At 43.6% G+C, this 24,355-nt stretch overlaps 1 protein-coding gene across 5 annotated transcripts in view; it reads right to left on the reverse strand.

The window, feature by feature from the left end:
- smarcd3b (SWI/SNF related BAF chromatin remodeling complex subunit D3b) overlaps positions 1-23,541 on the reverse strand; it is a 33,799-nt gene extending 10,258 nt beyond the window's left edge. For 2 of the 5 annotated variants that reach the window (XM_020087682.2, XM_020087681.2), the window contains exons 1-3: positions 12,877-13,094; positions 5,397-5,617; positions 2,278-2,367 (exon numbers count right to left, since the gene is read on the reverse strand). In XM_020087682.2, the coding sequence (XP_019943241.1) occupies positions 2,278-2,367; positions 5,397-5,617; positions 12,877-12,954 (389 nt within the window). In that variant the 5' untranslated portion in view covers positions 12,955-13,094. Of the gene's footprint in view, positions 1-2,277; positions 2,368-5,396; positions 5,618-12,876; positions 13,095-23,220 lie in introns of those variants that run through there. The other 3 variants (XM_020087684.2, XM_020087683.2, XM_069512479.1) reach the window with 2 other exon arrangements.
- Between the last annotated feature and the right edge of the window lie 814 nt (positions 23,542-24,355).

Consider the following 24,355-nt stretch of genomic DNA (forward strand, 5'->3'; position numbering starts at 1 on the left):
TCACAGCCCAAAAAAGTGTCACATCGCACATCTTTTACTTGTATTCAACACACACACACACACACACACACACACACACACACACACACACACACACACACACACACACACGATGTAGATTCACTGGGGCAGCTGCAGCAGGATGTAGATGGTGACAGGTGTGTTATGGAGGTTTTAGGTATACAGAGTCTTCAAGAGTATCACAGAGGAGAATATACAGTGTGTGTGTGTGTGTGTGTGTGTGTGTGTGTGTGTGTGTGTGTGTGTTTATATTTTAATTCATGAATCACAGGCATTTCCTGCTGTGCAACACGTATTTACTGACACCGTGTTTTTTTTGTCGTATACTTACCAATGATGGAATAAGAACAGTTGAACAGTCTGAGTTGCTGCCTTTGTCGTCACTTTCTTTTGAAACCCAACACTACAGTTTCCTTCTCTTTTTTAAATTTCAAATTAAAATATTTACACTCGTGTAAATTCATGCATGTGCTCTTTTCTTGGTGCCTGCAGAGCGACATTACAGAGCGAGATTACAATGAAAAGTCGTAATTATTTACTTTAGGATGATTTAATCTTGTTTTTGTAATCAAAGAGAAATGATCCTGTCTTGTGAGTGTTACATCCTCCTGGTGGATATTTGAAAGGTGTAAGAAGCAGAGGGCTTTTAGATCCTGTTTTTCATTGACTAAATTAAGCTGCATTACACAGAAACGATGAGCATATTAACAGTGAGTTACTTAAGAGTGTGGCTTTTGTCAAGTGATTTCAAAGAATAATTCGTCAATTTGAAAATATATATTACTACACATTTGTAATAATAATAATAAAACCATAAAGGCACTAGAGTGGTATCAAGCTTCTCATCCAATTTGAAGAAAGCTAATTTATGAATCACTCAAAATGTGGTTACTTTTAATTTAAAGGTCGGATACACAGACTGCGTATTAAGATGGAAAACCAGAAATGAAGCTGATATATCCTGGAATTAAGCGCTGCCATCTTTTTGGAACCAGGATCAGTATTAATTGGGGGATGGAGCGACGGTAGTAAAACAATCATGATGTTTTACCCCATTTTTATAGCATCAAATAACTAATTAAAAATAAACTTAATGAAATAATGAACTTCAATGAACAAACATCAGTCTGATAACAGCGACATGAAATGTATTTGTTTGGCCCATGTCCCATCAGAAGGCAGGTTTATGAACTTGACAGCAGTCAGCCACCAGGTGGCGCTCGAGATGATTTGGCTTCACTTTATGGGAGCAGTCATATCATCCATCTTTATAAACAGTCTGTGGACAAATCTTTTATAACATTCTAACTTTTCATAGTATTTTATTGTGTTTTTTATACAGTAACAGAAAAAGATGTTTACCTCTGTAAAATCCTCCAGAAAAGCCTGATGGTTGACAATTCAAAATTTTTTTACCTCTGCCATGGAGGTCATGTTTTCACCTGTGTCTGTTGGTTTATTTGTACATTTGTCAGAAGGTTAACATGAAAATATTCAACTGCTTTGCAGCCAACACTGTGGAGGGCTGTGCCATGACCCAGGAAAGAACCCAATGAATTTGAGTAAGGATTAAAAAATCATTTTTCTCACTGTTGCAAGATTATTTCTCTAATTTTGTGAAGCTGATGTAAAAGAAATCTTATATATTTATGAGTCTATCTTTACACAATTTCATGCAGATCCACATAATAATCAGGACCTGGTAAAAGAAAATGTTTAGCCTTGGGAACGTGTGCACTCTACATTTCTATCATCTCACTGTAAATAAGATCATTTCCTCCAAATCTATCTGACAGCAGCGATATTCCTCTAAATTACAGAATCATTTGCTTGTTTGTAGAAGGGGAGAATTTTTTGCAGTGTGGATATTTTCTACCACAGGAGCACTGCACTGATCTGTGAAGCAGTGTGTTTTATCAGCATGCCAAATACTGAAACAAGCCTGCTGCAAGGGAATTGAAAGATCCGGGGGTGCATTGCAAAGGGAAACACAAACCAACAATCTCCATTTCATTTAAAAGGGACTTCAGATTTTGGATTCTACATTTTCTAAATGCTCTAGCTGCAAAAAATCGTTCCCATCATGCCATGCTCCAGTCCAAAGCATGCACCACTACATGTTATGGAGTCATCTTCTAGGCCCGCACGTTTGTTCGGCCAAAACAACTCATTCAGGGAGTGCTGGGCTCAGGTGAAACTACCAGGCCAGAGTCATCAAACGTAAGAAAACTGACATGCAGCAGAATAAACTCCTACTTTGATCCGAGCGTGGGATCTGATTGGGGCTCTCTCATGTCCATCTGCCTCGCCGGCATCTCATTGGCTCCAGGGAATCCGACCGGCTTCCTGAGAATTGGTGAGGATTCGAAGGTTGTCCGATTAGAGTTGACACACTCAGCGGCAGCAAATAGAGGAGCAACACCTGGTGGTTTCTGGCTGTTTGTGTGTCTGTACGTGTTGGATGTGTGTGAAGTTCAAGGGTCTGTTAGTGGGTGCAGAACTCCAAACTCAGACAAAGGGATGGGCGTGTGACTGAGTCCATGCACACACAAAGTGCAGCAGACGAGGACCTGGGGAGGCGCCCTGCTCATCTGAGGGACACGCTCACTCAACGAAGTTTCTCAGTGAACCAAAACAATCATGCTTCACACACACAGACAGACAATACACTGATAATGGAGACACTGCGAACTTCAATGGAGAGGGAGCAAACGAGCAGAGTGTGTGTTTAGATTTTTGGTTCGGCTCAGGATGAGTCTGAATTGCAAATGTGGATGTTGCTTTCATTAAATGCAATGGGTTCAAAGATGCAGGTGAAGACAACATGCACACTGTGTTTTTGTTTTATGCACAAAACCAGAACATTCCGCTCCGTTCAGCGATTTGAATCTGCTGGTTTATCACCGAGTCAAACCTGCCTCATTCCTGCACAGATCTCACAATGTCCCTAAAGAACCTCAAGTGTCATCAGTAGCTGTGTGTCATGAGCGGCGAGAAAAGGTTTTAGGTCTGACTTCAAGGACTAGTGCTGCTCAGGACAAAAGATCAGACCAGCGATGAGGTTTTCAGAAGGGAGATAAAAGACAAGATTGAAAGTCTCTGTGTGCAAAAAACAAAATATATATATGGGGCGATGAATGAAGCTGTGCTCTCAAGAAGAAAGCAGCAGATCATTCCAGAGCAACATGACAACAGGATGGAAATCATGAAGGCTGGTAACTCAAACACGTGAATCAGGTGACTGAGGTGTTCAATGTCCAAAGTGCTGCCGAACACAGCAGCAAATTAAACTGAGTCATATTTTGCTTTAACTATTATTATAAAACATTATTATTCACTATAACACAACAATTTTGGTTGATTATCATTATGAGCATTAATATAAGCATAATCAAGCATAAGCATTCATTAGGAACTACCAATTTGCCACAAATAAAATGTGTGATTTTATGAAGTGATTACATTTTCGAAAACTGTTTTAATGTTTGGAGGTCTAAGTTGTGTAACCTCATCATGAGGCTAAGGATGAGAAACTGGTGTCAAGGTCAAACTCCCTGCATGTGCTCCGACCACCTGCCTGTGAGTGATGAGCAGGACATGAATGCATTGCTTCCTACATTACAGGCGGCACTTTCCCCACAAACAATAGTTGTATATAAACATGATTGTTAGGACACAAGGTTGAGTATTTATACCAAAGCAAACCAGAATTACTAAAACTATTTTTAGCTGCAGATTTGCAAATGAGAGCGTTTTCTCTGCAGAGCGAGTGCAGCCGGGACCATAAGGTCTCAATGACACTGCAAACACAGGTGGTTTGTCCTCAGCCGGCAGCAGCCAGGGGTCCACACACCGACACAAAGCATCAGAGAGTGAAAGAGACAGAGACACCTGGACGGGTCACCCTGGACCATTGATTGGACTCTGCGCAGCCCCGCCAGGCCACTCTGGGGGTTGAGGCACTGACGCAGGACAACATTTCCCCTGACCTGTTCGACAAGTCGGCTTAATTGTAAGTGGATCAATTGTGCTGCAGATACCGAGAGAATGAAACAGAGAAAGACAGAGGTCCACAGAGTGTGCATATCGATCGCCTTTCTAATGACCACACCTGCCTCACACTTGTCTCCTTATACAGTAGATATCAATCCCCTCTGTGCGTGTGTGTGCGCGCCTGGTTTACTGATGCTCAGCATGTGCACGGCAATCGAACAGTGGAACAATACGCCAAAAACACGACCAGATCCTGACCGTCCTCACAAACGCACGACAGATTACCAGACTCTGAAGACACGTAGAGACTGAACAGAGGAAACACCGTGTCACAGCAGTGATGGGGATGATCAGGGTGGACGCACACGGGAATCAAACGGTGGAGAAATGGGAGAGAGGTTGTGTGCGAGCATGAAACACTGACATGAAAGCTGAGCGGAGACACACAGGTCATGGTTTCACTTCTCATCCGTGTACTTTTTGAGATTGGATTTTTTAAAAAAGGTTTTAGGAATGAATGGAACTGTTGTTGAACACGCCGTGCAAGTAATGAAGATTTTTTTTTTTTATTATTGATTCATTTAGTATTTTCTTTTAAAAGTTTCAGATTGTTCTTTAATAACTTGTTTTTTTCTGACAAACTGAGAAATGTTCAGCTTACAGTGAAGGAGAAAAAAGTCCAAAGAAGATAAAAGAGAAGCTGGAAACAACAAATATTTGGCTTTTTTGATTAGTTACGCTGGTGGAGAGAAAACTACCACTTCACTCTCACTGAAAAAACATCTTAACAACAGCTGGATAGATTACTGGTCTCCTCGGGATGAATTCTTATCAACGATATGTTTTGTGACAAATAAATGATTTGGTTTTTTCAGAACACTTCCTTTTCTTCTCTTTTGTTTCTACTATGAGAACTAGACAATTGTGTCGGATTGTTCGGCCTTGGCGGAGGAATGCGCTCGATTGAGAGCCGTTCAAGTTCGAAATTTTTTGATACAGGTTTAACACCTGAAAAGCCTTTTTAAATTTAACACAATGGGCCCAACTTCTAGAAATGCATTGTTTGATATCGACTCATCACAAAGAGCCAAAAAAGAACTTTTGCTTTGTCTGAAATGATCCACTTGTGTTTTCAAACAATAAATAAAAGTAACTCGTTCTAGTTTTCACAAAGAAACGTTTTTTGGTGCCCTGATCTTTTTACATTGGTTGCACCCGATTCAAGAGCAGTTCCATAGAATATGAGCAAAGTCAGATGTGTTGTTCCTTCAGACTTCCAGCTCAGTTGAGAGTGTAACCACAGCTGCTCGTGAGCGGTCGTGTATCAAAGCCATGCAGTGTACGGGTGGTGATGTGTAGAGGCGAGCTGAACTCAGACTCACTTTCTGGCCCGGTTCTGGACGGACTGCTGCTGCTGCTGCTGATTCTGCTGCTGCTGCTGCTGCTGCACCTGCTGGGAGGGGGCGGGCCTCTTGCGACTGGGCTCCATCACCGGGGAGGGTAGGCCGGGCCGCACAGCGGGGCTCCCTCCGTACGGTGGGCCGGGGGGGCCCATGGGAGCACCCTGGTGGGGCATCCTCGCTCCAGACGGCATGCCAGGACGCTGGGGAGAAACAAACAACGGGCGCGGGGTCAAATGTATGTAGAGAAACAGTCTCTGGAGAGGTTTCTAAATAATTCTAATCTCAAGTGAGTGTTTCTAAATATACAACAACAGAAATATTACATCAATCAAACTTTTATGCACTTCACTCAGGTGGATTAAAGACGAACTGGGGAGAATTTTTTTTTGTAAACATCAATCTTATCTGACAAAATCATGAAGTTGAGCATCAACAAAGGACTTCACCAAAGACACCTGACAGATATTTCCTCTTTAAAACTAAATTCTGGTTAAAACTGGTTTGATTTCCAGGAAAAACCAGAAACTTCAAAATACAGACGACGAACTCACCAGCTGACATATGTCAGCTCTCTCCTACCTTTAGCGGCCTTTGGCAAACGCTTAGAAATCAAACAACATCTGGGTTGGTAAACAGGATTTCACAATCTAGTGACGTCAATGAGCATGATTTCTGTTTATGTTGCGTGATCAGCACGTTGTGAAACTTAAAATGGGCTGAAATTCAATATGGGATTTCTCATTGTCACAAGCATGAGAGGACTCGAAACATGCAATGTGTGAATTAGAAAAACCTTTCTGAGAGCGATATAGACACGTCTCAGCAGGACGCAGATCGTTTTACATGACTGATTAGAGCAGTGATCGGCCTCGTGTCGATACTGGTGTAATGGTGCTGAGAGTAATTTACAGAAAATGCAGTGAACAAGAGCCTCCGTGCTGAGGACAAGAAGAAGTGTCATGTTCCTGCTGTGTTTTCTGTCTCGTTCTCACCTCCTTTAAATGAAAATCAGACTAAATGAAGAGAATTCGCAGCGTGCAAACTCTCTCTCTCTTTCAAACACACACACACACACACACGCGCACGCACGCGCACGCACGCACACGTCCTAAACAATGCAAACAGTGTCAGAAGCCACAGTCCCACACTCTCGTCTTGACGCCTGGGAACAACTGGGGAACTCTCACCTGTGCTTGTCACTCCCATAGCAACAGCTGCCTCCCGCCTCAGTTTATTGTCTGAAAGAGCAGGCGGGGGGGGGGGGGGTTCGCGTGATAGAACGACATCTTTTCACTTCATCCAGAGCAAAGACCTCCCACCAGAAAACTCTAAACACGTCTACAGAGACAAACCAGTCCGCTGATTAAAACGTCATAACTTCAAAAACAAAAGTTCTAACTATCTCTTCCCCTTCATGTCATGCTTACTGACTGCATATACTTGCATTTAACCATTTTTAATCCAATTTAAGGAACTCAGGGAAATAAGGGAGGGTGGGAGAACTTGTTTGAGGGCCAATGACTTGAATTGAGCACAGAAAAACTGTTTACTTTCTGCAAAATATCACATATGCAATTACCAAAAAGATTTTTATTTCCATGTGCACTAATGAGACACAAATAAAGCTCCATACATCTGATCCTTGTAGTTAAATCAAGCATCTGCACGGCCGCACAATACAAATCTTTTATTAATATCAAAGGCAATTTGGTTGAGGGAAATTAAAAGAAAACTAAAAAACAAGATACAAACATCCACTACAACAATAACACAGTAAAACGCCATAGAAAAGCTGCTCAGTTGCATTGAGCTGAAATTGATTGCCATGACACGATGGTGAACCAGAAAACATCTCATTCTAAACTGATGCAGGATCTGTCCCGTGTGTGGTGACAGAACCAGTGAGTGATGGAGAACAGCTGAACGTTCTCTCAGCTCACGTTTTTCCAACATCTCGCAGTGTTTGTCACTTCTAAATGTGGATTACAACACACACACACACACACACACACACACACACACACACACACACACACACACACACACACACACACACACACACACACACACACACACACACACACACAGTATCTAATGATATCTTTAGACCGTCCACAAACACCCAGACAACAAACAAAGCACACGGTATTAAATGATAAATACAACTGGATATTACACCGTAGAGAAACGACATATTAAGCTGAGTCAAAATGTTCAAACGTATTCACAGGGAGACGTAATAACTCAGATTACGACAGCCTTCGACAGGCTGAGGCCGACGTATTATTTGCCCTTTGAAATGGTGACCGAGCACAGATCCAGTGATAAGAAGGCCGAGCAGGCGGTGCTGTCACTCTGGCTTGGTGGAGGTGGAGAGGTGGGGGGGTGTCAAAGCAACTGAGAAGGGTCTCCACACAGGGGAGGATAACACAACATATGGTTGGGGGCCCCCTGCCTGATTGTTGTCACCTTATGGAGTCTTAAGATACCCCCTTCTTTTTTCTGTCTGCGTCCAGCCTAAGCCGGACAGCAACACCCAAACAGAGACGAGACGAGACTCTGAGCGGCCAGACCCGCCCGTCCAGACAGACAGACAGACAGCGCTACTGTTACCACCGGCTGTCTGGAGAATTTAAGCTCTTCAGATAACACACGCAGCCATAGCTGGGTAATGTGTAAAATGAATTTCCCCTAAATCCACACACACAATGAGCGGCACTCTATAATCTGACCTGCTGAACCGACTCCAGCTCTCAGCCCAGAGCTCTACCAGCCAGCCAGGGATCGAATCTGCCATGTGGATGGATATCTGAGAAGTGTGTTGGCATCTCTGGGAAGGCTGCAGGGATTTGAAGAGGCCAAACTTAACCCACACTGAACTAAACATATGAATCTGTGGGTTGTTACATGGATTCGACTGGCACCCAGAAAAATCTATTAAAAACTGAGGATGAGGTTCCATGAATGGGACGTGACTATTGATTTATTGGATAATATCTCAAGTGTCAGAAAACGGTGAAAAACATCAATAATTCAAAAACCAAAAGATAACATCAAATATGTTTTCTTATATTTGGTTTTCATCCCCTGGTTTACTGAAAAATGTTGTTTTGAGTTTCAGGGCATGTGCTGTGTAATCTAAAGTACTTCTTTTTTTTTTTATCTTGTTTTTGATTCAGCTCAAGTCCGTCTTGTGATTCTGTTAATGCCCATCGTAATTTTAATTTATCTTTTATGCCGTAAACTGTGTTTTCAGAGCGGGTTTTGGATTGTAGGTAAAACAAGTCTCCTGGGACGCTATGATAAAATAATCAGCAGATAGTTGACACACAGTTCATTACACTGAGCATCAATTTAATAATTTAAGTGTTTATTCTGATACTGACACCAAACAAGGCTGTGACATATGAATATAGAGAATATATGGAATCTTCTTTCAGAAATGAAGCCCTCTTGTTCAGTACTATTTATCCATCTCTTTGTAAAACAAGATATCAAATCAAAAGACTGATTAACAGCAATATTTGATTCTTATTTGACTTTTACATCAGTGAGAAAAAGGACTTTGACTCTTGACCACATCACATTATACACAGTAAAACAATTTCTGTATATAATACAACACATTCACCATTAAAAAGGGGATTCTAACTCTACAATCAAACAAATGCTGATGGATTTAATGACTCATTATGAAATATTTTTCTCATTAACCTCCAGTGGCATCAAACCACACAGACAGACTCGGTCTCATGTGCTGAATTTATCAGATATCCAACTCAGAGACGAAGATCTTCAGCCCAAGAGAACTGAGGTGAATGAGACTCAAATAAACAGAAATATAATTTAACGATTTATCAAAACCAGCTCTATCCTTCCCAAAAAAAAATCCCCCACCACTTTATTACAATGTTTGTTTGAACTTTGTCTTTGAAGGAAAGTCATTTCAATGAAAACTGATCAGGGCAGGGTCTGTGGATCATCCACGTTTTAAAAATTACATTTCAATGTGGTGAGTACCACAGTTGTTTTGGGGCAAACGCAGAGAACTGACTTATCTTGTAATTTTCGATATAATAACCCAGACACCAAAATCCAAACCATGCTAGATGAGAGGGATTGTCTCTTCTTTTGCTAATTCTTGGGCGAGCGAACCCTTCAAGCGATTGATCCGGATGAACCAGATGTGAGGGCGGAGGTGGAGTTTACGTTCAAAGGTCCAATCGCTCGCTTAAACACAAACACAAACTGCAGATGACAAAGCTACACTGTGTCGTATTATGTTTGAGCTTATCAGGGTTTCCCATGCAGAGCTCTGGAAGGCTTTTCTCATCGCCGCAGCCCTTACTGACCTCCAGCACACACACACACACACACAAGGCAGAGGACCAGCACAGCAGGGGGAGGCAAGGGAGATAATGAGAGAGAAAGAAGAGACCTCACCCAGACCTTCAGCCCACCCATCAGTCCTAGAACCAGACCTCGGCCAAACACTCTCCCCCACAACACACACTCACGCAGCTGCTTTGAGGTCGGAACACTATGACCTCTGGTAACCACAACAATGGCGTGCACGTACAGTATTTACATATATTTTTGTCCGAAATAAACGCACCGACATGTGTGTTTCTGTGTCTGAGAGCTCGCTCTGCCTCAGTCAGCCACGAGGGGAAAGGAGAACGTCATCCCTCGCCACAAGCTAACTAGCTGCGCCAAATCATCGCCATATCCCACACTATAAATATTTCTGTGCTCTGCAGCGTACACAGCGAGGAACCTGCCACAACTATTATAACAAGACTTTTCCATCTTAAAATGAGGGGGAGAGACAGAGTAAAGCACGAGAGAAAATAGGCAGAGGGAAATATTTGGCTTGGAGCAGCCAGAGCCTCATCAAGGTTAATTGGTCTGTTGAGAGGACACACTCATTCGTCTCATCAATCACTTGGTCCATTGTATCCTAAAGTCTGTCTGTGTGTGCAGGACTTCTGCACCAAAGCCCCTGTAATGACCGCTCCTGTCACAGAAACAATACCTCATCTGGTTTCAGTGTATAAATCTACCTGGTGTCACCGTGCGGCCCGACATCAGCACGGATTCAAATAGTTACGTCTTAAAACCAGAGCTCAGTCCAGCGTCCTGGAGACATGTACAGATTTGACAAGCTAATGACATACAGTCTTCTGGACATTCTCGACGTGCTCCAGGATTAGTGAAGTGATGCCAAGTTTCGGAATCGGTGTTAAGGTGAAATTCAGTTCAGCAGAAAGTAGAAACCACAGCCTGGAACTGACGTGTATGACAAAGAGCTACGGTCAAGGCCAAACTTATTCCCGCAGTCAGACTCTTCTTTTTACTCCTCAGGCTCTGAGCTTCAGCATATTCTTATTTCAAACAGAATAATGGATTTGACACGAAAGTGCAAAATTTCCGTTTTAATTTGAGTGGGTTTACATTAACATTAAAAAAGAGCTGTGTGGAAGTTTTAACATATTAAACACCCAGAGCTCAAATTTAGACTGTTTTGACATTTTACCCAAAAAACACAACTTTAAGAAATTATATAAAACAGTTTGACGAAGCCATTAATGGAAAAGCCCCCGACATCAGGACCCCAGTGACGGGCCCAAGATCAATTTCACAGGTTCTCAGATGATTTTTGGAAATAATACAAATATAATTCTGTTTCAATGGGTTTTGACTCCTTTCCTAGATTCTGCTTGATTCTGCAAAATGTGTCCGAGGACTTTAAGATCATGGACCTCAACGTTTCCGGTTTAACTCCAATTGTTCTTCATCTCATTAAGTTTCCATATTACACTAAAGGCTTAAAATACACTCAAATAAACATGTATTCAAATGAAACAATGACACGGGGACTAAATCTTACACTGAAGAAAAAAGGACCATAGTTTATTTGACCTTCTCCATACACTTGAGGATTTAGTAGTAACACCAGGTTTAAGGAAACATGTGCAAAGGGAAAATTCGCTTTAATCATAAAGTCGAGGCCGCACGGGGTCTCGAGGAGTCAGGTGGACTTGTAAATAATATTTATGGTGAAACGTGTCGGCTGTTTGCTGCAGAGTTTTGTGTCAAACTATACAGTTTTACCTTTTAAGGTCATTACAAATCGTCCTGTTGGCTGAGGGGGGGTTTTAAGGCCGTGAACTGTAATGTTCCTGCCTCGACTCTGGCCTTGACTTATGTTGCATGTCCATCTCTCTTTTCCCCGTCATTGCTCGACTGCCAGTTCGCTAATAAAGACACATAACCCACTGAAAATACTCGATAAACAAAAGAGCACAAACCTTAAGAGAACAATTAAATTCTTGTAAATTAGGATTTGCTGCTTCCCATCGTCATGCATCATTGTAATTATAATATCTTTGGGCTTGATGTTTCTGCTTCTACAGAACGAGACATTTGACGATGTCACCTTGAGCTTTGAGAAGTTTGGTTAACAATAAACCAAACAATGATTCTCCAGACAGAATCATTGTCTTAAAAATATAATCACATGAAATTATCTGAGAGGGGAAAGTCGCTCCGGTTGAACAGAGGTCAAACACAGACACGGCTTTATGTTCAGGTTTGGAAATAAATGAGTCAATGTCACAGTTACACATCTGTTAAAACTCTCAAACAACAAAGTGCCACTTAAAAAAAGACTCTGCACACTATTTCATTCAGCTCATCACCAAAACAAACCACCACTGTGCTCCCTGTCCTGCTTTTCACGTGCAGCACGGAGCTCGTGGCAATAGTTGCCTAACCTCTAACCGTGAGCAACACTTGACTTGACATTTCATGCTCGCTCCACATGAATGGGCTGATTGTTCTGCATCATTTCCAGGATTGGCCGTCTGCCTCGGCTCCTTCTCGCTGATACTACGTCCGTTTGTCTCGTGACCTTACAGGTTCAGACCAACCCCCCCCCCCCCCCCCTCCCTGCACGCCTTACTCTGACTCTGTTGTTGTGAGTGGACTCGTCATCCCCCCCACCCCACCCCATCCCTTCTGTCTGTGACTCCCAGGGAAGCATGCTCAGCGTGCTCCTCTGTTCGCCAAAGGGGGAGCTGGCTGCTTTTTGCTGCTGCTGCTGCTGCTTAGCTTTTATTTCTACATATTATCCATTTTCTGTGTGTGTGTGTGTGTGAGAGAGAGAGAGGGAGAAATCCTCTGCTCCCCATCCTCCTCCTCCTGCTCAGCTCCATCCATCCATGCTGCTCCACTTCTTGTTCTCTCAAGTCATCTCCTCCTCACAGGCTGGGATCCAGGGGGCTGGAAATAACCTTCACATGGCCAGCTTTACCCAGCTATCTCCCGCACACAGACTGCTGCTGCTGCGCCGACTCATGCACACACACACATACACACACACACAAGCACACACACACACACAGATGCATGCCAGAGCTCAGCTCCTTTCACAGGAATGACGGACAGCGCCACTCACCACTCCATGGACCAGGAACTCAAACAGTTTGCTCTTGGTGGCTTTCCTGGCTCCCCCCGCCGTCTCCTCCGTAGCCATTTGCTCAGTCCCCTCCGTTCACCCTGCGAAGTCTCCCCTCTCCTTCTTTTGTCTTTCCCTCTCCCTTCACCCAGCCTCCTGTTCCCCTCCCCTGCTCCACTTTCCTTCTCTTTGTGCTCTCCTTTTCAGCACTGCCTGTCCCTGACTCTCCTTCTCTCTCCCTCCCTGTCTCTCTCTCTCTCTCTCTCTCTCTTCCCTCCCTCTCCCTCTATTTTGAATGTGCAGCAGCTCTGCCGAGTGTCTCACTGTGCGTCTAGCTCACTTTTTAGTTGAGCTGCCTTTCAGGAGCCCAGTACGTCCCTTGGAGGTGGAGGTGGTGGTGGGGGAGCCATGCAGGGGTCTGGCAGGGGGGTTTCAGCCAGCCCACTCTGCTGCTCCCCCGCACAGCTGTTGCATTCCATTGGTAGATAAGGGCAGGCAGCCGGAGAGAGGCTGCCGTTTGGTCTCGACTGGGGGCTGGGGAGGTTAGAATCAGTAAGCCATTCCTTTTTCTGCAGCTTCCCCCTGGTGACCAGCCCAGAGGCCACGGTCAGCACACACACACAGCTCAGAGTTTGGACTCATTCTCAAAAAAGGACATTGGGCTCTTAAAGGGACCACGCTGCATATCATTAACGCATGTGTACACTCACAAATATATGGTCGAGCCGTGACGTGGTGGTGACGAGGAGGAGGAGGAGGAGGAGGAGGAGGAGGGTGTACTTGAATTAAAAGCACATAAAAAAAAATCAGGGGGACTGTGTTTGATGGTTTCCCTCTGAGTGGAAAGCATGTGTCACAATGTGCTCTACAGCCACTTCACAAAAAGGAGGAGGCCACAGCAACGGCACCTTCATCTCCCATGTTTCTGTGCTGGCCTTTGTCAGAGTGCATTCACAGGTTACGAGAATTTCCTCCAGCAGCCTCATTAGCTTTACCTTTCACCCACTAGCCGGCTCAGAGGCTGCGTTCAGGCTGTGGCCGCAGAGCAATGGCAAACAAACACGGCTGGTCCGCACAGCAAGGTGACTGTGTCACTTGACACGTGTAATTAGGCTCTGTTGTGATTTCCCTGCGAGCTGGTTTTCTTGAAGCTTCCGCCACAAAATGCAAGAAACTAAAAGCCCCCACAAAAAAACAAAAACACGCCAAGGACAGAGGAATGTGATGCGAGGAATAAAGAAAAGACTTGGTGAAGCAAAGCTGAATCCACACACTGGCTCTCTCTGTGTGTGCTGTGATTCTGAAGCTGTGACGTGACAAGACGTCTAACACTCCAAATTACACACTTTGGCCGTCGCCACACAGGTCGTTAGTCTGACTAAAAAGCACGCCACGTTGAAGTTGATGACTCTTTCAGGTCCCCTTCCTCTCCCCCCGCCACCACGCTCTCTCATCCAGCCGTCACATCGGGGCAGTGAAATATTCATGAGGTTATTTGAATGACAAAGGAACTGAAGTGGTGCAGATTCAAAGAGGGGCTTGGCTTGTGACACACGACGGCAAATTTACGCCGCCACGCCGCTTCCTCTTCCTCGGCCCTCCTGGTGTGAAAAGTGTCAAACCAGGCGTCAAAGGGAAGCGTTAACGACCATTAAAGAGTTTGAACAGAAAAAGGAAAAGAAGCACAAAATGTCTCCCATCACAAACTTATTCCTACAGGACGGCACAAGGAATATGTTAAGAGAAACAGGGAGTCACTCCAGTCGAGCACTAAGAGGAACAGTCTTCTATTATCACTGCTGGTTAGCTGGTCAGTGACATCTAGGCCAGAGGTCGTGACCTTCTGGAGGATCTGTCGTCCCTAAGAGGCGTCTACATGAGCCTGATCCTTCTTAAAGCATCCATATTATAACGCACGACTACATACAGACGTGATTACGTAAAGAAAAGTATGGATGGCACCAGCAGCGATGCAGACATCAAAACATACGTCCTTCAGACTTCCTTCACGCCCCTGATTATTGAAATGGACTTATCGATAGACAAACGTTGGCCCTTCCCTTTCTCTGCTGACAGCTCCCAGCATTAGTTTGCTTGGTGGTGACACCTGCTGTTGAGACGGGTGTACTGCTGCTGTCATTGAGGCCGGTCTGGGAGGTTTTTGAGGAACAAACGCTTCACATTAAAAAATTCTCACCGCTGCCTAAACCCATCTGTGTCCACACCGCAGCATCGACATGAGTCCACACTGACGTCGAGCATCACCTCAACCTTCCATTGCATAAGACACAGGCCTGAAGTGCATTCATCACACAGGCAGACAAAGCGTCTGACTCCATTTCCCACAAGGCCAAAAAAGCTCCGGCTTATCCACACAGATTCAGAGACGGTACCACCCCCCTTCTATCTCTCCCAGCGATGGCACGTGGGCATTCAACGATAACAAAGAGATCCGGCTGCTCAGACCATGCAGAAGGGAGCCTTGAGAGCAGGAGTACCCCCTACAGGACCCCCACCGTCTCCTCACCAAAGCCAGTCAGTCTCACCAAATGGTAATGTCCCAGTGTGTAGCAGACAGGGGGGTGGAGGGGGGCTAACAGGGGGTAAGGGAGCAGCAGTAGTATTATTGATGACCAAGAGAGGGAGCATATACTGAGAGCCAGGGAGGCAGGGAGGTGCTGGGGGGTTTGAATTAAAGGAGGAGTCCATGTTCAGGGACTGGCTGCGTAGAGGGTGAACATACAAAAACACATCAGGCAGCTTGAAATGTTATTTAGACATTTAACAGCTGAGTAATTTTTTACTTGGAGCTAAATTCTCATAATTAGATTAGATTTTCAAAGCTTCTTTTCAGGGCTCTTTTTGTAGTCGCTTCACTTCCTTACTTGGCCACAGGAGGGAGCTGATACCAGGAGTCATGCTTCATACAGCAGAGTATAAACTGTCTGGCTGGTTTTCTATGGCTGCATCATCACTGTACTGTTTAAATCAAGGACTTTGCTTATGATTTAAAAATGTGAATTAAAGTTTCAACCCCTGAATCCTCTGCAACCTTCAAAACAACACAATCCTCTGCCCAACAATTCAAAACCCTGAGAAATAAAGATCCGTTTAGAATGACATCAAAATGCTCAGGTATGAAAATTGTCTGGCATTGTTGCTTGAAACGTGACCTGAATGATAAATCAATCACAATAATAGTTTCCAAAATGGAAATATAAACCCACAACTGTCATCAGAGTTTGATCCAAATAGAAACGTTGATTGAGAAAACAGGTTTTCAGAGTCTTTGAGGGTCTGAAGCCAAAAAGGATGTAATGCAGGTTTATGTAATCACAGTTACAAGAGACGTTAAGCCGCATTTAATCAAAAATGACAACCGGGAGAAAGTAATCTGCCTGTGAATGAATTAATCACTTATTTCCTTATATGGTTCCTAAAATTACAGATTGTGAAGTTTACTACTGTTTTTTTTAACCTATGAAACATTTTCTTTTTTGCACATGTTTAGTAAATGAAATACCAGAAGCATCTTGTAATCCAGAAGGGGGTGAAACACACTGACATGACAGAAATAAAAAAATACATGTGAGAAATGCTTGTTCTGTTGTAACTTGTGTAATTTCTTAGCTCTCCTCTCGTCCACTAGTCTGTGCAACAATGAGCTGAGCAGACAGGAAGAGAAATCCATACTCTTTGTCTGTTTTTCAGCTCAGGAGCAAAAAGGAAAATCGAGTCGGGAAAACGTATACAAAGAATAAAAAATTCTACCAGCACTGATATATAATCTGCAGTTCCCCCCCGATGGCAACGTTTACATACCAGAAACCACCGATGTGCCCCCGTCAACATTATTGTCACAGACAGATGAGGTGCACTAGGGGGAATATGGACTGTAACTGAGGGCATGGAGAAAGTCTGATTCCCTCCCGCCGCTGGGCCCCTCTCTCCTCTTTCTTCAGTTTATGAGCTGCACACAAAACCCAGCTCAAGCTGCTTTAAGGCCGCAGCTCGCGGAGAGCTACTCAATGGCCATCAGCGAGCATCAAAGGGACTGTACAAAGGCACACAGACCTGCACCTTCACCACGGGGGGATTAGAGAGAGAGAGGACGTACATTCAGGGCCCGTTTTCCAACAGCTAGGCATATGTAATGAAGAGGAACCCGCAAAGAAAGAGAGAAAAGTCTCCCGTGACGGCCGAAAATAATGGAGCATCTGCTGATATTCTGCAATCAAAGTGACTCGGTACAAGATGTTATGAAGAAATAGCGAGGATGCACAAAGCAGCAGTGCTCCTGTGGATTCAGTTTTTATTCCAAATGTATGTTAAGCACCTAAACTAAGGAGCTGTGGATACAGAGTTTAGCGTCGACCTTGGATTTCAGGGCTTGTTTGGGACAAAGCATCTTTATCCAGACAGCGTTTTATGGTTCAGCTCCTTGGCTGCTCCCGTCGCCCGAAAAAACAGGGAGGCATTGTGGGGAGCAGATGGAAAGACGGAGCAACAGCAATCAGCAGAGTTTGCCCACAAGCAATGAGCGTCACACCGGAACAGGCCCTGAAGCGTTACCTGCTTCGGGGCATTTCCTGTTTGCTGTAGCCATGACAACGGGATAATCTGCCCTGCGTCTGGAGCCAACAACCAATCGGGTGAGAGAGATGTCGACTGCAGTGGCTTCAAAACTGGAGCAGCAGCTGGTGAACTGAGTGAGGAACTACTCCAGAGCTCAAACTGTAAAACTGGGAAGAAATCCTGGTTTCTGGAGACAGAGATGGAGGCAGATCGATGGGAGTCAGGTCAACGGAGTCAGCGATGACACAAATGTACAGTGAAGAGCAGCGACTCGCTGTGAATCAACAGAAATAACATGAAAAATAAATCTGGCAGGATACTTAAAATAATTTCTCCACTGCAAACTCACTCTCCTCCTCCTCCTCCTCCTCCTCCTCCTCCTCCTCCCTCTTGGGCTCAGTATTAGCCCTGATCTTTCAGCACCACTCTTCCCATGCAGGATGAGAGGGGGAGCCGACAGAACGAGGGCAGGATCGGTATGTGCGGGGATCACGTTGTCGGGGAACGAATTAAATTAATGCACTTTCATGTCAAAAACATGATCCATTCCTTCAGGGTCATGAGACACCCATCATCCAAGGAGCAATTAGAGAAATTAATCTATAACACACACACACACACACACACACACTGTATAAGGTTTATGACTGTAATGTATTATTATGTCATTTTCATTCCAGTCACAGAGCAAAGAGTCAGATTCCCAGAATCTTTAAAGACGCATCTCGGGTTGAGCAATACAACCAATAATCATTGCAATCTAATATCCATCAGTAGGAATATAACACAGGTTCAACATATCGATATATTGCTTATGCATTGTGCACAGATGAGGAAGAATAACATAACTGATCGGCCTCATATTTGTCATTCTCGGTTGATAAAGAGTTTAAAACCACAACCTTCAGTCAGGAGCAAGAATCACTATTTAAACTTAAAAGAAATAACAGACATCAGGATAATAATCAATAATCTGTTTATGAAGTAGTGACTATATTTCTTAATCAAGCTAGCAAACCTTTTAAAATTAAAATAATAACTGTGTGTTGAAACTTGAAAAGATTGTCTAAACATCTGTACTCTTAAAATCAAGTACATTTCTGTTAACTACAGAAACATGTTCTGTAGTTAAAATAGATGAACTGAGAGGCTTTATCTATTCATTCATGCTTTGCTGTTAATTACATGATTCAAACAAGTGTCCTTCAGCTCTAATGATTCCCTCTGGAAGGATTATTATTACATACAGGTCTAAGTTGTATTTCTACCAAGGTAAATCTTTTGTGGCAGATTTTATTTATATTTTCCAGACGAGGCAATTTCTCCGCTTGCAGAAATATTATAATTGAGAGGTTATATTCTCATATGCCCAGTGTTTCACCATCTCCACCAAGTATTTGTGTCTTAACTCCATGTTTGCATGTTCCTAACATTAGTACTAGATAGTAAAGAAGAAGGCAGCATACGACCTCACTGAAAAAACAACTAAATTAAAAAAACAATATATGGTAATATGGACAAAATCAAACCAAATCAAATTCGCTTTCAGTTTCATCGACAACCACACAAATAATCACATTCCTCAATCCCAGAGTTGCCAACAGTTCGAATTCTAATAAGTTTGGATTTCTGACTGTGGACAAATTGATTTTGTAGGAGACACATTCTGTAGCGGAAATAATTAACTGATTAATCAACAGACAATTAACCGCTGGCTAGTTGTGACATCAGGATTCATTGAAAAAATAATCAGTGGATTAGCCGATCGTGAAAATAACCATCACTAGTTTCACCACTTTAATCTGAATTAATAAAAACTTTTACACCAAAGAAGGAAAGATATATTGTCTCTTATTTGCAAATGTGTGCAGCCCACATGAGAGTATGGTGCCGCATCGAGCGCTAACATTTAAATGGGTCAACCTGCAGCTCAGTGAACTGTAGCACCATTAGGACCCAGGGAGTTTGTTCACACTCTCTTTAGACAACTAACTCTACATTATAAATGGAGGTAATATGTAGCTGGGATAAAAACACACAGATCATGTTTCAGGTAAGGCAGCAGTGATTTAAAATAAACCTGTTATGTGTTGGAGGGCAGAGAGGCCGTCATGTGTAGTTAAGTAACAAAGAGCTCTGCTTAAAAACATAAAAACGTATAATCTCACTGTGGGAATGACACAGTGTCGGGGTCAGAGGGCTGCATATAAAGGTGTTGCTATAAAGTACACAATAAACTATACGGACTGTAGTTTATCGTCATATCGTCTGCTGCAAACATTCGCTCTATGAGTCCAGAGGGTTAATTGTTGGTAAGAGCTTTTTACAGATTTTTCCTGTATCTGCGTCCTCATCTTTACTGATAAATGAACTAACAATGAATACATTATTGATTATTTTGCCAGTTATTGATTATTTGTTTGGTAAAGAAAAGGTCGGAAAACTGAGAAAGATGTTTCTCAGTAGTAAGAGTCAAGAAATACGTCTTCAGATGTTTTGCTTTGCCTGACGATAAACTCCACGACTAAAATATGTTCAACTCAATATCATATTAAATAAATCTTCACCTCTGAGAAGGTGAACCCAGCATTTTAGCCTGAGAACCGATCGAAACAATGATTTAATTATCTAAATACTTGTGTCTGCAGGCTACCCAATGAACGGGCTGAACAGGTCTATACTAATATTTCATGTAATCAATAGTTTTCATAAAGTTTCCTGTTGGCTCATTTGTTTGCAGAGTAACAAAAAGCCATTGAGTCTGCACATTCCTCACCGGCAAAAAAAGGAAGTGCTCCATTGTCCCGTTTATCCCGGCAAACAACACAAAACACAAAGCCAGGGAACGTTTAATTGGGTGACCTGCTATTTAGGAAACAAAGCCAAATGCGTGCAGCGTCCAGATTCTGTCTGATCAAACTCACTGCTGGTGAAAAAAAAATTCTGTAGACGAATTTATGAGAGACCCTGCAGCCGTACACTCAGTGAAACATTGATCGACCTTGATGAGACTCACAAACTAAATTTTAAACATGACTGAATAGTGTGTATGTGTGTGTGTGTGTGTGTGTGTGTGTGTGTGTGGGGGGGGGGGTAATCCAGTGTGGCTCTCCTTAAAAAGCCAGGTCAAGCATTCAGAGGACTGTAAAAGGAGCTGATCCTCTGATCCTCTATCAGACCTCAGGAGCTGTGACAGCACCTTGCATACTAATGGGACTGTTCTACTTTTGTGCCGGCAGCTGGGTCAGGGAAGACTGGAGTTTAAAAATGAGCTCTTTTTGTCCTATTTCTCCACAGAGAGAGAGAGAGAGAGAGAGAGAGAGAGAGAGAGAGAGAGAGAGAGAGAGAGAGAGAGTCCACAAGGTTCAACCACTTCTACAGCAAACGTAGGGAGACAAATCACAAAACAACAGCTCAGAATAGCTCAAAAGCTGCACATACAGCCTGGAATGCAAAGACATGAAAGAGAAGGGGAATCTTGGACTATTGCATGAAAGTGTGATATATTATCTATCTGGAAAATAAAACACTCCTGAGAGACGAGATCCATGGAAGACCAACACACAACACTGGTTTTGCAATAATGTTTTTTGACTAATTGCACCCAAGCGTCTGGGCCTGTGTTTCCTTCTCACACAGAGCATCAGACCCGAGAGCATGATGGAGCTCTCGGCGAGCAGATGAGTCACCAGGTCCACCATGCATTACTCAACAGTTCTGTACATTAACCCAGAGGTTTTAAGGTGCATTCATTGATTCACTATGTCAACTCAAGCACAGAATAACACAAAAGAAAACAATCCACCTTAAAAGTGGCCGGAGGCTGCCAGCAGAGAGCAAATGTTCCACCTTGCTCAGGTTGACGAGTAAATATCCTTCTTCAGTCATTCGACTTCATTCGACAGTTTCTCTGAGATGCGTTTGCACAGAAACTTAGGATGAGAGAGCTCAACGCACAGCAAATGACCAAAACACATGCGAATAGAAAAAACACACACAAATCATTACTTTGACGACACACGTGCTGCAAAAAGTCACAACAGCAGAAACACGCTGCAAACAGCAAGAACATGATGAACCTGGCTGTCGTTCAATGCTTTGTGACGTTATTGAAGTCTGCTACTCGTCAGTGGGGACGGAACTATTGTCTGTTTGCGTGTGTTTTCCACATTTGCAGTGCGTTGAGCTCTCGGCCACCGTACAGATCTACCCTGTCAACCATGGACAGGTTGTTGTGTATCGACGTTTTCACCGTCCAGCCTTTTAAACGATATCACTCGCTACCGACAATCTACTGCATCCGTGCTATCGTCATCTCGCTGTTTGTATGACTGTGGTGTAATTTTCTTGGCGTGTTGGAACTATTCACGTAGTCAGTGAAACATTTAGTTAGTTGAATAAATGTTACATAACCTTGAGAACAAGCCACAACTCACGAGCAGACGTCTTTCCCTCAGCGTGTTCATGAGAACAGAACAGATGGACGAGCTGAAAACATAATGCCGGGCGAGCTAAGTCAGACTTTATGCAGACTTCAGCATATGCCCGTACAAAACTCTGTATTATACGCTTTTCATATTGGGCAAAACTGTTTTAATGCTAGGCTATTGCCATTGATAACACTCTCTACAGTTATTAAATCATTAGCTTAGCGAGACATGAGAGTGAAACAGGTTGAAAAAGCTAGCCTACGCGCCTGCTAGCTGTAGCTAGGAAATGGGACGAGGCCTTTAAGTATCTGGGCTAGCTATCCCTTCATGCTAAGCTACGCTAACTGGCTGCTGGGCGAGCTTCATATCCAGCATACGGACATTAGGGTGGCATCGATCTACTGACTCTCAGGAAGGAAGTAAAAAGTCAATTCCCCAAAATGTCAGAGTATTTCTACATCACAGGGTTGGTGGCCTTTGTCTTTATCTCTACAAACAGTGGAGACGTCGCTGCAGCTGCAGAGAATGTGCCGGCTCCAGCTGGAATATAAAAATTAGATTTTCCTCTGGAATCAGCAGAAGTGGATCTGGTTACAAGTGTGCACCCTGAACCCCCTCCTCCCCTCGCCTCCCCTCCTCCCCTCCTGCTGCTGTGTGTGCACCCACTGACTGTCAGCACAGGAACACACAGCCTCACTGAAACTTTTCCTGCAAGATCCAAAACACACTCCACACTTGGACACTCGAGAGGCACCATTATTATTATTAACAGTGTGTGTGTGTGTGTGTGTGCACTGGAGTCAGAGGAGTGAATGTGAGGCATGCATGAGGAGGAAGAGGAGGAAGAAGAAGAAGAAGCAGCAGCAGCAGAGAGAGGATGGATCCATGGATCACTGCTGCTCCTCAAGTGTCTGCTTCCCACACCAGTCAAGGTTAACAAGCCGGAGCTGCTGGTGTCTGCGTCGGCTGGAGGAAAAAACGGGGAGGGGTGAGGAGGTGGAGGTGGCGGGGGTGAGGTGGTGCAACTACCCGGTGTGATGATGATGCAGACGCGGGCTGCACAGCCCACCGTGGCCCCCTGAAAATACCCCCCCTCCCTCCCTCCCCAACCACCCCCTTCTCCAACCACATCCCCACTCAATGCAGAAAATTCAACACGAGGGGGGGAATTAATCCTGCAGCTTTTTTTTTTTTTTTTTACATGCACAATAAATTACAGCTACATGAGAAATATAAATATATATATATACACAGAAAACTCCCAGTGATCCGGCCTGCAGCATAAAGAAAACACAGATGAGTTCAATGGAGGATAAACGTGCAGCAGGAGCATCCGTACCTTTCTCTCCATCACTATGCGCGTTTTTCTGGGGAAGGGGTCGCCACTCAACAACAGCAACTGTCGGATGTGTCTGTGTGGAGGTGTCCGGTCCGGCTCGGAGCTTCTCTTCCTCAACTTCCTCACGGCTCCTTCTTCTTCCTCCTCCTCTTCTTCTTCCTCTTCTTCCTCTTCAGGCAGCAGCGGCTCTTCCTCTCTCTCTCTCTCTCTCTCCCTCCTCCGATCACTTCTCCATTACTGGACAGCGAGGCGTCTGATGAGCGCTGCTGGCCTGTGGGACGCCGAGCCGGGGATGGAGCCAGAGCCCGGATTGGTGAAGCCTCGTTCGGGGGAAGGGAGCAGGGGCGCAGGCGCAGGTTCCTCTGCCGGAGAGTCGATAAAATGAAAAAAACCCACCAGAGGCAGGGAGCGTCAGCAAATTACACTCAGGGTTTTATTTCAGAGGCAGGGAGCCACTGCTGTGAGAAAAGATTTGAAAATGTTGAATACAGGCTGTTTACAGAAGCGCGTGCAGCAATTACACCTTTTTATTTATTGGCTCTTGTGCTTTAATGATGCAATAAAGACGCTCCCTAACTAAAACACATGCACTTCATCAAGGCACCATCTAAGTTACAACTGTAAATGATTTCATTATGGATCTGCTGATGATTTGTAGAGAAGTTAATGAAAAAATATAATCAAATATACATATATATATATATATATGATATTAGTGTATTTGATACTAGATAGATTCAAAGAAAGAATGGTAAACGTGAGTATTGTTTTTAGTATTGTGTAAAACTGAGTCATACGACCTGTAAAAATCCCTAACGCCCATTTTTCTTGTTGTACTCGACAGTCAGTTCAAATTGTCCCGTCACATTTAACAATAAAAAGATTAAAATCCTGACCTGGCAACAGTTTGGCATTTTAAATATTACTTAAAGAACAGGTTTACAAAGTCTATAAATCATTAGTAAAGGAATAGTTAACTATTAATAAATAAGCTGGTGGGAAATTTGAACTTATGATACCAAAAAGCAAAATACACAATTTTGGAGAGGTAAGGCACAATTACAACAATTTGATTACAAGTACACAAAGGGATGCTGCAGACCTGATTCTTAAAAATAAATATTTAATATTGGGG

This window comes from Paralichthys olivaceus, chromosome 17, assembly GCF_024713975.1.
Source record: "Paralichthys olivaceus isolate ysfri-2021 chromosome 17, ASM2471397v2, whole genome shotgun sequence".
Classification (NCBI taxonomy): Eukaryota; Metazoa; Chordata; class Actinopteri; order Pleuronectiformes; family Paralichthyidae; genus Paralichthys; species Paralichthys olivaceus.